Source organism: Theropithecus gelada, chromosome 14 (genome assembly GCF_003255815.1).
Source record: "Theropithecus gelada isolate Dixy chromosome 14, Tgel_1.0, whole genome shotgun sequence".
NCBI lineage: Eukaryota > Metazoa > Chordata > Mammalia > Primates > Cercopithecidae > Theropithecus > Theropithecus gelada.
Genome location: NC_037682.1, coordinates 53,594,689 through 53,608,794, shown reverse-complemented (window position 1 = coordinate 53,608,794; position 14,106 = coordinate 53,594,689). Strand labels below are relative to the sequence as shown.

General features: G+C 36.7%; 1 protein-coding gene across 3 annotated transcripts in view; it reads left to right on the top strand.

Annotated features, from left to right (window-relative positions):
• The window catches only part of USP47 (ubiquitin specific peptidase 47), a 123,346-nt gene that overhangs the window by 44,552 nt on the left and 64,688 nt on the right, over window positions 1-14,106 (top strand). For all 3 annotated transcript variants that reach the window (XM_025357023.1, XM_025357025.1, XM_025357024.1), the window contains 2 exons: window positions 5,534-5,672; window positions 11,466-11,562. In XM_025357023.1, the coding sequence (XP_025212808.1) occupies window positions 5,534-5,672; window positions 11,466-11,562 (236 nt within the window). The remainder of the gene's footprint in view (window positions 1-5,533; window positions 5,673-11,465; window positions 11,563-14,106) is intronic.

The window sequence follows — 14,106 nt, the reverse complement described above, 5'->3', positions numbered from 1 at the left end:
GCAGCAGCCCTGCGGAAGAGTGGCCTGACGGTTAAAAGTAAAACAAACAAGCAGAAAACAATAACAATAATATCAACAGAAAAGACCCCACACAATCCCTATTCAAAGGTCAGCATCCTCAAAGATCAAAGGTGGATAAGCCCACAAAGATGAGAGAGAGTCAACACAAAAATGTCGAAAACTCAAAAAACTGGAATGCCTCTTCTCCACATGACCTCAGTGCCTCTCCAGCAAGGGCACAGAACTGCTGAGGCTGAGATGGCTGAATTGACAGAAGTAGGTTTTAGAAGGTGGGTAATAACGAACTTTGCTGAGCTAAAGAAGCATGTTGTAACCCAATGCAAAGAAGCTAAGAATTGTGATAATACAGGAGCTGACAGCCAGAAGAGCCAGTTTAGAGAGGAATATTACCAACCTGATGAAGCTGAAAAACACACTAGAAGAACTTCACAGTGCAATCACAAGTATCAATAGCAGAATAGACCAAGTAGAGAAAAGAATCTCAGAGCTTGAAGACTGTCTTTCTGAAATAAGACAGGCAGACGAGAATAGAGAAAAAAGAATGAAAAGGAATGGACAAAACCTCCAAGAAATATGGGATTATGTAAAGAGACCAAACGTACAGCTGATTGGAGTACCTGAAGGAGACAGGAAGAATGGAACAAAGTTGGAAAATATACTTCAGGATATCATCCAGGAGAACTTCCCCAATCTAGCAAGACAGGCCAACATTCACATTCAGGAAATGCAGAGAACCCCAGTAAGATATGCCATGAGAAGATTAACCCCAAGACAATAATCATCAGACTCTCCAAGGTCAAAGTGAAATAAAAAATGTTAAGGGTAACCAGAGAGAAAGGCCAGGTCACCTACAAACAGACAAACAGTAGACCTCTCAGTGGAAACCCTACAAGCCAGAAGAGATTAGGGACCAATATTCAGTATTCGTAAAGAAAGGAATTTCCAACCCAGAATTTCATATCTGGCCAAACTAAGCTTCATGAGCAAAGGAGAAATAAGATCCTTTTCAGACAAGCAAGTGCTGAGAGAATTCATCACCATCAGGCCTGCCTTGCAAGAGCTCCTAAAGAAAGCACTAAATATGGGAAGGAAAAACCATTACCAGCCACTACAAAAATGAAGTACACAGACCAGTGACACTATTAAGCAACCACATAAACAAGCTGGGAAAATAACCAGCTAACATCATGATGACAGGATCAAATTTGTACATAACATTACTAACCTTAAATGTAAATGGTCTAAATGCCTGAATTAAAAGGCACAGAATGGCAAGCTGAATAAAGAGTCAAGACTCATCAGTATGCTGTCCTCAAGAGACCTATCTCATGTGCAAAGACACACAGGCTCAAAATAAAGGGATGGAGGAAAATTTACCAAGCGAATGGAAAACAGAAAAAAGCAGGAGTTGCAATCCTAGTTTTTGACAAAACAGGGTTTACACCAACAAAGATCAAAAAAGACGAAGAAGGGCATTACATAATAGTAGAGAGTTCAATCCAACAGGAAGAGCTAACTATCCTAAATATGTATGCACCCAATACAGGAGCATCCAGCTTCATAAAGCAAGTTCTTAGAGACCAACAAAGAGACTTAACACTGCCACACAATAACAGTGGGAGACTTTAACACCCCACTGACAGTATTAGACAGATCATTGAAACAGAAAATTAACAAAGATATTCAGTACCTAAACTCAGCTCTGGATCAAGTGGACCTGATAGATATCTACAGAACTCTCCACCCTAAAACAACAGAATATACATTCTTCTCATCACCACACGGCAGTTACTCTGAAACTGGTCACATAATCAGAAGTAAAACACTCCTCAGCAATTGCAAAAGAACTGAAATCACAACAGACTGTCTCTCAGACCACAGCACAATCAAACTAGAACTCAAGATTAAGAAATTCACTCAAAATCACATGACTACAAATTGGACAACCTGCTCCTGAATGACTCTTGAGTAAATAATGACATTAAGGCAGAAATCAAGAAGTTCTTTGAAACTAATGAGAACCAAGAGACAACATACCAGAATTTCTGGGATGCAGCTAAAGCAGGGTTAAGAAAGAAATTTATAGCACTAAACACCCACATCAAAAAGCTAGGAAGATGTCAAGTTAACAACCTAACACTACAACTAAAAGAACTAGAGAACCGAGAGCAAACAAACCCCAAAGCTAGCAGAAGACAAGAAATAACCAAAATCAGCGCAGAAGTGAAGGAGATAGATAGACACAAAAAACCTTTCAAAAATCAACAAATCCAGGAGTTGGTTTTTTGAAAAAATTAACAAAATAGATAAACTGCTAGCTAGACTAATAAGAAAAGAGAGAATAATCAAATAAACGCAATCAGAAATGATAAGGGGGATATCAACACTGACCCCCACAGAAACACAACCAACCATCAGAGAATACTATAAACATTTCTATGCACATAAAGTAGAAAATATGGATAAATTCCTGGACACATATACCCTCCCAAGACAGAACAAGGAAGAAATTGAGTCTCTAAATAGACCAATTACAAATTCTGAAAATGAGGCAGTAATAAATATGACAGACCCACAGCCAATATAATCCTGAATGGGCAAAAGCTGGAAGCATTCCCCTTGAAAACTGGCACAAGACGAGGATGCCCTCTTTTACTACTCCTATTTAACATAGTATTGGAAGTTCTGACCCAGGCAATCAGGCAAGAAAAGAAATAAAAGATATTCACATAGGAAGAGAAGAAGTCAGATTATTATCTTTGTTTGCAGATGACATGATCCTATATCTAGCAAACCCCATTGTCTTATGATGTATTTTCATAAAATCAGCTTAAGCTGGTAAGCAACTTCAGCAAAGTCTCAGGATACAAATTCAGTGGCAGAAATTGCTAGCGTTCCTGTATACCAACAACAGGCAAGCAGAGAGCCAAATCACTAATGAACTCCCATTCACAATTGCTACAGAAAGAAAATACCTAGGAATACAGCTAACAAGGAAAGTGAAGGACACCTTCAAGGAGAACTATAAACCACTGCTCAAATAAATCAGAGAAGACATAAACAAATGGAAAAACATTCCATGCTTATGGATAAGAAGAATCAATATCTTGTTAATGGCCATACTACGCAAAGTAATTTATAGATTCAGTGCTATTCCCATTAAACTACCATTGACATTCTTCACATAATTAGAAAAATCTATTTTAAGATTCATATGGAACCAAAAAAGAGCCTAAATAGCCAACACAATCCTAAACAAAAAGAACAAAGCTGAAGGCATCATGCTACCCAACTTCAAACTATACTGCAAATCTACCGTAACCAAAACATCATACTGCTGGTGAAAGAACAGACACATAGACCAGTGGAACAGAATAGAGAACTCAGAAATAAGCCCACGCATCTACAACTGTCTGATCTTCAACAAACCAGACAAAAGCAATGAGGAAAGGATTCTCTATTTAATAAATGGTGCTGGAAGAACTGGCTACCGTATGCAGAAAATTGAAACTGGACCCCTTCCTTACACCATAAACAAAAATTAAGACAGATTAAAGACTTGAATGTAAAACCCAAAACTATACACAACCCTAGAAGAAAATCTAGGCAATAGTATTTAGGACACAGGTATGGGCACATATTTCATGATGAAAACCCCAAAAGCAATTGCACCAAAAGCGAAAATTGACAAATGGATCTAATTAAACAAAAGGGCTTCCACACAGCAAAAGAAACTATCCTCAGAATGACCAGACAGCCTACAGAATGGGAGAAAATTTTTACAATCTATCCATCTGACAAAGGTCTAATATCCAGAATCTACGAGGAGCTTAAATAAATTTACACGAAAAAAACAGACCCATTAAGAAGTAGGCAAAGGGCATGAACAGACATTTCTCAAAAGAAGATACACATGCAGCCAACAAAGATGAAAAAAAGCTTAACATTACTGATCATTAGAGAAATGCAAATCAAAACCACAGTGAGATACCATCCCACACCTGTCAGAATGGCAGTTATTAAAAAGTCAAAAAACAAAAGATGCTGGCAAGGTTGTGGAGAAAAAGGAATGCTTTTAAACTATTGGTGGGAGAGTAAATTAGTTCAATCATTGTGGAAGATAATGTGGTCATTCCTCAAAGACCTAGAGGCAGAAATACCCTTTGACCCTGCAATCCCATTACTGGGTATATAGGCAAAGGAGTAGAAATCATTCTGTTGTAAAGATACATGCACGCATATGTTCACTGCCGCACTATTCACAATAGTAAAGACATGGAATCAACCTAAATGCCCATCAATGATAGACTGGATAAAAAAAATGTGGTACATTTACACCACAGAATACTGTGCAGCCATAACAACTAACGAGATCATGTCCTTTGCAGGTAGATGGATGGAGTTGGAAATCATTATTCTCAGGAAACTAACACAGGAACAGAAAACCACACACTACATGTTCTCACTTGTAAGTGGGAGCTGAATGATGAGAACACATGGACACAGGGAGGGAACAACACACACTGGGGAGGGAGGGAGAGCATCAGGAAGAATAGCTAAGGGATACCGGACTTAATACCTAGGTGATGGCATGATCTGTGCAGCAAACCACCATGGCACACATTACCTGTGTAACAAACCTGCACATCCTGCGCAGGTACACCTGAACTTAAAAGTTGAAAAAAATAAAAATTTAAAAAATGAAAATGCCAAAAAAGATTAAGAAAACCTGGTCTGATTTACCTCACTCTTTTACAGGCTGAGAAATCTAAGGCTTTATGGACTTTTTCAGAATCCTTCTGTTTAATGACACTTTGCTCAGGAAAGATTGTTCTGTTTGATGCTTTTCATTTAGAAGTTTATTGTGAATAACAATGCCTGTCTGGACACTAGACAGTAATTAAACACAGTCCATCTGTACTGAAGCAGTAACAGAACATGCTCTCTGATCTTCATTAATTGCATCATTTATTTTTATGACATCATGAGAAGATTTTGATTAGTCCAAGTGACATTGAAATCTAAAATAACTATTAAATTAGGGAACTCTGGATTCACAATACAGGGATTCATGTTTTTAAATGCATAAAAATTCTTCAATTCTGTCCCAATTGCTTGTGCCGTTTTTATGTCCCTTAATCCTTTTCAGCATCTTCCTTATTAAAATGAAGTTTCTTGTTGGAGACAGTAGGAAGCTATCCATCTCATCCAACAATAATTGTGTGTCCCCTGTGTGCTAGGCCTACCTGGCAAGGATGATATAAAAATGACTGATAGACTGTCATCAGGGAGTACAATGGTACTTTTGACTTATTAGTACCAAAAATCTTCTCTCATGTAAACAGAAAATTTGAAAGAAAATTTAGAAAGTAACACTTTGGAAGGGGACATGAGCAACTTTCCAAAGTGTTTTGTATCAGGCATCATTCAAACCTTCCTACAGGAAATGGTGAGTGCTGTTGTTTCAGCAAGATTTGCTATTTACTAACTATTTGAATATGTTGCATTTTAGGAGGATTCCAGTGCTGGGGAAGACAGTGTTCATGACAGGTTTATAGGTCCGCTTCCAAGAGAAGGTTCTGTGGGTTCTACCAGTGATTATGTCAGCCAAAGCTACTCCTACTCATCTATTTTGAATAAATCAGAAACTGGTAAGATTTGTTGTTGTGTTTTCATAAAATCATAGGGCATTAGCTCCAAAGTAATCTTAGCAATTTCAAGCCTAATCCTCTTACTTTATGGATAAGAAAACTGAGACCAGAGCAGGAGTACTAGCTAGCAGCCACAAAGTTAGGAAAAGTACGTGGTTTACTTTTCCTTCAACCCATTGTTGTTTCTACTATATTGCTGCTGCAACTATTTAATAATAACATAAACATTATCGAATATTATGTTTTGAAGGAAGACTTTTCTTTTTTTTTCTTTTTTCTTTTTTTTTTTTTTGAGACAGAGTCTTGCTCTGTTGCCCAGCCTGGAGCACAGAAGCATGATAATGGCTCACTGCAGTCTTGAACTCCTGGACTCAATCAATCCTCCCACCTCAGTCCACTAAGTAACTGGGATTATAAGTGTACTGGGCACAGTGGCTCACACCTATAATCCCAGCACTTTGGGAGGCCAAGGCAGGAGGATTGCTTGAGCCCGGGAGTTGGAAACCAGCCTCGGCAACCTAGCCAGACACCATCTGTACAAAAATCAAAATAAAAAAATTAGTGGGGCGTGGTCGCTGTTGCTTGTAGTCCCAGCTCCTCAGGAGGCTTAGGTGGGAGGATTGCTTGAGCCCGGGAGGTCTAGGTTGCAGTGAGCCATGATGATGCCACTGTACTCAACTTGGGTGATTGATTGAGACCCTGTCTCAAATAAAAAAGAAAAAAGAAAAAAAGTTCAAGACTTCTTTTTAATAATTTTCTATTTTGACTATACTCTTAAATTTTTAAAGTAGACTTCCTCCAGAAAGGAAAGTCTGTGTTGTCTACTTTTAACAGTACTTCCATTTTGAAGCACATGGGCCATGCTTATTTTATGGTTCTGTTGTGTTATCTTTTAGTTTAATTGTGCTTGAAATGAATCATATCGTTTTGAAATTTCTGTTTTTTTCTGAATATGATTAAGCCTACATTTTTCAATTTTTTCACTTTATTGAGCAAGTAAAATGGCTTTTTTATGCAAAGGTTTATTTACATATAAGATTGTGTAATCGCTTAATGAATAAATCTTGATAAATTTACATATTATTTCATCTTAAAACAAATCTTTGCAATAGATAGTATGCATAAAATAATAGATAGTATGTTTTATGTTGAAGGAAATGGAAACTGGGGTTCAGAGAAGCCTTTGATTGCGTATCTCATTAATGGTGTTTCATGCTAAGTGTGGCTTCAGAAACTTAACTCTTAGAACTTCAAAACACAGGTGATTTTAAATATTACGTTACAAATATCAGTGTAAAAAGAACACTATAGTGTTACATTGCAGATTTCTTATTTTTAATTTTATTATGTTATAGAGATAGGGTCTTGTTTTGTCACCCAGGCTAGAGTGCAGTGGTAAGATCATAGCTCACTGCAGCCTTGAACTCCTAGGCTCAAATGATCCTCCTACCCCAGCCTCCCAAGTAGCTTAGTACTACAGGTGTGCACCACAATGCCTGTCTTTTAAATTTTTGTAGAGATGAGGTCTCACTGTGTTGCTCAGGCTAGTCTTGAAGTAATCTTTCTGCGTCAGCGTCCCAAAGCTGGGAATGCAGGTGTGCACCACAATGCCTGGCTTTTAAATTTTTGTAGAGACGAGGTCTCACTATGTTGCCCAGGCTAGTCTCGAAGTGATCTTCCTGCCTCAACCTCCCAAGTAGCTAGTATTACAGGTAAAAGCCATGGTGCCCAACTCCAGATTTTGTTCTAATGTCATCTGTAATCTTTCATTTACTATATTTTGTAATTAGAATTTAGAATAATTTCCTCATATCTAGTTATTGTGCAGCTTTAATGGTTTATTTGTTCTGGAAATAATAGTAAAACCTGATTATGTTTGGTAGTTAGGATCCTTTCTATCAGTAGAACTTTTTGTAGCAAACAACCGCAATAAAAAAGAATACAAAACTATCTTTGATTTCAGATAATAGGAGATAATAAAACTGTTTCCCATTACACTATGTAGAGTAGTGATTCTCAGATTTTAATTTCTTTAAAAATTAATTTTGGGGATACTTGTTAAAAACGCAGATTCCAGCCGGGCGCAGTGGCTCACTGTTGTAATCCCAGCATTTTGGGAGGCCGAGGCGGGCAGATCACCTGAGGTTGGGGTTTGAGACCAGCCTGGCTAACATGGTAAAACCCTATGTCTACTAAAAATACAAAAATTAGCTGGCCATGGTAGCAGCGGGAGGCTGGGGCAGGAGAATCATTTGAACCCACGAGGTGGTTGCAGTGATCTGAAATTGTGCCACTGCACTCCAGCCTGGGCAACAGAGCAAGACTCCGTCTCAAAAAAATAAAAAAGAAAAAATGTAGGTTCCAAGGCATTACTTCCCAAAATGCTAATACAGCTGCTCTGTAGTAGCCTGGAAGAAATTGCATTTTGTTTTAAATAAGCACCCTAGATTATTCTGAGATAACTGAAACACTGTGAGAGAGTTCCAGATTTAACAAATCAAGATTCTTGCGATATTTGCCTTGTCTTCTGACAATTGATTCAGTCATTTTTGCATCAAGTATTTACAGAACTTCTACTTTGTGCTGTGTACTAACTTCAACTTCCTGTGGCTCTCTGAGGCCTGTGAATTCCTTGAGACTAAGACATGCTTTTTAAAAATGCTCTTTCTTTGATTATGCAAATATAATACATGTCATTGTCTTACTATAAAATAAAAAAGTGAAGATAATTTACAGTGTTACTAGCATCACTTCTAGCAATTTTGCATATTTTTATCTTATCTTTCCTCTATATGTGTACTTTTCTTTTTTTTTTTTTTTTTTTTTTTTGAGACGGAGTCTCGCTCTGTCGCCCAGGCTGGAGTGCAATGGCCGGATGTCAGCTCACTGCAAGCCCCGCCTCCCGGGTTCACGCCATTCTCCTGCCTCAGCCTCCCAAGTAGCTGGGAGTACAGGCGCCCGCCACCTCGCCCGGCTAATTTTTTTTTGTATTTTAGTAGAGACGGGGTTTCACTGTGTTAGCCAGGATGGTCTCGATCTCCTGACCTCATGATCCGCCCGTCTCGGCCTCCCAAAGTGCTGGGATTACAGGCTTGAGCCACCGCGCCCGGCCTATATGTGTACTTTTCAGAAAAGGGAGAATCATGAGTAGATTTTTAATCAATGTTTTTCACTTAATACTATATGAGGAGTAATTTTTAATGTTATTAAATAGTATTTTAATATGGGGCTTTAAATGGCTGAAAAATAGTTTCATTGTATAGGTTTAGATATTTAAACTATAGTTATTAATATTACTGATACTATTATGAACATTCTTATACATACATTTTTGTTTTCATCTCTGATTATTTCCTAAAGATAAAAATTCCCAGAAATTATATTAGTAAGTTGAAGTTTACTTTAAAAAATATTTTTAGAAGTCTTTGCTATACATTGCCATGTAATCATAGTCTTTGTTCACATTTGCTATTCCTCACATACCTCTGCTTCACTCCCTTTCCCTACCTGTACATTTTCCTGCAGTGTTCTAGAGGTCCCGCCTTTCTGAGTTACTCTATAAGCTTCCAAAGGGGTTATATTCAGAAATTATTTTATCAAGGGTTGTGTTCAGAAATTATTTTATCAGATAAAATTATTTTATCAAAGTACTGAGTTTGCATTTTCCTTAAGAAATTGTTATAAATTTTGGCACCATGTGTGAAATTTTCTTATTAGACAGTGCTCTCATGATTTTAACTTAGGGCTCTAGAAACACATTTTTCAGTAAAGCAATGGGTTTGGGTACTCAACATACTCTTTCCTGTCTCTTTCCTACCACGTCCCACTGGCAGCCACTGTTGATAGGAGATGGTGGGTGGGAGAGAAATAAGGAGTAGATGGAAGGCTAATGTGAACTTACAAGTGATTAGAAACTAAATCCATGATACCTGTCTTTGGCCAGTTTCTTTAACAACCTTTTTATCTACTTCAAGAGTTGGCCTATTTGATTCTACTTCACTGGGCCTGTTTGATTTCTCCTTTCCTAGTGATTGGTTCTGTTTAGGATTTCCTTTTGCATGTGCCCTCTACTGAATGGTATATGTTCTTATATTCTTCTCGCTTACTGACTTATACTAAAAATATTGATTCATAACTATTTCAGATGTAGAATCCACTTGTTAATAGCTGCCATTTGAAGTTTGTTGATTTAGACAATGCCTAATGAGAAAGGTTTCTGTTAATTCATTAGCACTTTTAATAGTGTCGCCAAAATCTTCATACTTTTGGAAAATAGTACATTTATGTGACACAGTGTTCATTCTTTTTAAATATGGTGCCAAATGAAGTACAAAAGATCATAGAGTTATATATGATTTTTATAGCTAGTGGTAAAATAAAGAGCTATGGCAAAAATTAATTGCCATTACTCTCTTCTTCTCTTCTCAAGCCTACCCGCGAAACATTTTTTTAAGCCCAGTAAAGGGAAACAAGGTCACAAACAAGTGATACATGATTGATGTGTATGTAGACAAAGGATGATAATAGTATTCATTTACCTTGTAAGGCTCCAAGTAGATTGGTTCTACCCCAAACTGTTGAGGAATTGGGAGGAGGAGGACGGAGAAGAAGGGAAATCCCAGGGCAGCCTCAGCTCAGAAAAAGATACAGAACAACCTGGTCTCCTGTCCAAAGTGCCGTTGTTTGTGGGAAAGGATCTGTTTGTATGAACTAATGAAATAATGTTTTTTATTATTAATAATCAGGTTAGATACCATACAAACTTGGGTTACTTGTAAGTCATACACATTGCCTCCTCATGTGCATCTGCTACTGTGCTAAGTAATAGGAGAGATAGAAATCAGATTCAACCCCTGCTTTCACAGTCTGATGGGGAAGACATATAAGCAAACAGGTCATTACAAAACAGTGAGATAAAGGCTCTAATACGGATTAAATATAGGATCCTATGAGAACAACTCAAGTGGGGAGTAGTCTGGAATAGAAGCATTTTAAAATAATACAATGATGTAGATTAAGATATAAACCACCCACGCATGCACGGTTCTTAAAATAAAGATGAAAAAAATAAAAGTTTGAACCTTAGTACAAAGTGAAAAGCAGATAGCTACCATACTTGGTCTTTTCTTGGAATCATACAAGTACAGATGGTGTGGGATCCATATTACCCTTGCACAGCATGCTGATCTATAGAATTTCATTGACAGGCTTGTCGAAACAGACGAAGTCACTCCGCATTACTTAGAGTCTCAGCTTTTGTGAGTTTGCATGTAGTGAATTTATCTTGTATGTTATTCATTCTTACAGAAATTGGTTTATAGGACTTAATGACAGGGATAACTGGTTCTGTGTAGTCTTTCTACATTGGATGTGTGTGATGCTATTTAAAGTGAATATGTTTATACTTTTCCATTATAATCTAGTTTAATATGTTTAAAAGTTTAATATGCTTAAACTTTTAGATTTGGGGGAAAAAGATTATGTCTATGCCAGTAACACATACTTTACTAAACATATTACCCTTGAAATGTTATTTAATGTCATATAATCTCCATGTGTATCTCTGGACATATCTATAACAAGGTATCCTGACATTTTCTGCAAAACAAAGCCTACTTAGAGCACATATTAGAAAAGGGATCTTTTCTTAGGTGCTATTGAACAAATTGAAATAATTTCCAAATGAATTGTAACTTTAACCTCTAAATCTTTACTATGAATTAAATTCTTACTATTTTTTGTTATTTTTAATGTAAATGCTGATTAATGTATATTTGTATTTTCTCTTTAAAGGATATGTGGGACTAGTAAACCAAGCAATGACTTGCTATTTGAATAGCCTTTTGCAGACACTTTTTATGACTCCTGAATTTAGGAATGCATTATATAAGTGAGTATTCCAAAAAATTTTATAAATAAAATTGATTTAAGAATGAAAATATTGCCTTTAACAAAATTTATCTTCTTGCACTTATTTTAAAATTTGGGGCATTTCTCACACCATAAGATATAACTTCTTTCCTTACATAATAACAAAGATCTTGTGAAAAACAGGTATATGGAAAATGTGTGCAAAGAGAGAATCAGAAGTATATAAAGAGCAAAAGGATAAAATTGATAAGATTTACATATAGGGTAAAAATCTTCCCTCTCTCGTAGCCTTAACACCCTTTATGAAGAAATAAATGACTGCTTTTGAGATAATTTGAATATATAAATCCATACTCTCCTTCCACCTGTCAATTTAAGAATGCAGAGGTTTTTTTTTTTAACTTGCAAGTTTTGTTTCTAATTAAAATATAATATTTACAGTTTGTTTCATGTACCTGTGTGTGCGTGTGCATATGTGTGTGTGTGTTTCTAAAATATACATCAGATGGTTTAAAATGCTCTGTGGAGGAAGTCTATGTTTAAGTAAACCCTGAAGTCAGACATTTATTTTTATGAATATCCTATTATGACACATTTAACACACCTTTGCTTTGTATATTTTTTTTAAGATAAACACATAATTTTTTAGTTTTTAAGGATACTTTTAAGTATGAGTAAACTGATTTTTTTTTTCCTTTTTTTGTGTTACTTTCCAGTCACATCTTTAAATTACTGTCAATATGTATATAGGTTATTTTTGGAACTTTTAATATTGCTGATTGTATTACTCAGACAACATTATATCACCATTAGATTCATCTATCAGCTTGTCATCTGAACTTAACTTGTAAAAGTTGATGTATTTGTCATTCCGTATGCATGTATCGCCCTGTAGTGTTTAAATGCTAGGCACTTGGTGGATAGAGAGGGAATTAGATATAAGATCTTTGTTCTTGAGTAATTTATAAATCTTTCTACAATAGCAATATGTGTATGTTTGAAATAGTTTAAATAACATTTAAAGACAGCCAAATACCATTAGAGCTTAAAGAGAAGAAAGGTTGGTGAAACTTGGAGAAGAAAGTAAGCTTCAGGTAGGTCATGAAGCTAGGTATGGTTTGGCCAGGTTGAGAAGAAAGAGAATACACTGTGCAGATAGGAGGCTTGTCAAAAGTGAAAGTAAGTAATAGTAAGAGCTACCTGAGTGTTAGTTATTGTTTGTATCTGGTAGTGTTCTGAACACTTTATATATAGACTCACTTAATTCTCATAGTAACTGTATGAATTTTATGCTATTACTGTCAGCATTTTATAAAGAAGGTAACTGAAGGCACAGAGAAATAGCTTTGCCTGAAAGCACACTGCTAGAAGTTGCACCTAGTAGATGCCAGGATTCACTACCCTATTCTGCCTGTACACTAGCTGATGCCAACAAGCACAGTGTGTTGCAGGGGGGTCCAGGAGATCATCACCAGAGTTTTGTCAGAGTACTGGAGGATGAGGTTAATAGATAGAGTTCAGAGCCTGCTCTCAAAACTAGCACAGACCAGATAGTTGGATGATATGCCTGTTTTGGAGAGTATGCATAGGAACGGGGATCATGGGCACTTGTTTAACCATCTGTTTTAATACTCGAAAAGTAGACTGTAAATTTACAGCACTGTAGGGGAAATTAAGAGCATAGCCAGGGTTATTCATCATCTAACATGTATTGGACACTTAGTGTGTGCCAGGCATTCTTTTTAGGTATAAGGATTAGAGTGATGAGTAAGACAAAGTACCTCATTTAGAGCTTATATAAAACTATATATAAGCTCATTTCACAGAATCATATATGGTAGGTAGAAAATAAAGCAGAATAATGTGGAAGGAGTAATTGTCAGGAGAAGAGGCGGGGAGGGTCACAGCTTCAGGTAGTAGACAGTAAGGGCCTCCCTGAGGACATTCCAGGAACTTCACAGGAACAAGCCCTCTAAAGGTTTATGGTAAGAGCATACAAGGCATAAGAAGCCAGAAGTGTGAAGGTCTTTGAAGAACAAAAGAAACTAGAAATCCATTGTGACAATCCCAATGAGTAAGGAAGTGGGAGCTAGACATGAGGTCAAACAAAAAGGAAGGCCTTGAGATTGTGAGAATAGAATGAAGTTTATAGCAGGTAGGGAAACAAAGCCTGAGAGCACTCATGATGTTTCTTAATGTAGAACTAAGAACCTCATTGAACTATCCACAGAGTAGTGCTAGTGTAAAAGGATAAACTATCCACAGAGTAGTGCTACTGTAAAAGAATAGACTAGCCACAGAGTAGCACTAGCATAAAAGGATAGACTAGAGAGTAGTGCTAGTGTAAAAGGATAGACTAGAGAGTAGCGCTGGTGTAAAAGAATTGACTATCCAGAGAGTAGCGCTAGCATAAAAGGATAGGGTTTTATTTTCTTTACTTTTTGTGAAGAAGGCCAATAGATAACCTGCCACTTGATTTGGAGTCATGTATGTGATGTGTTAAATACATTGTTTTAGGGAAATTTATATAGTGCAGTGTGCAGGATTGATTTGAAAGACAGAG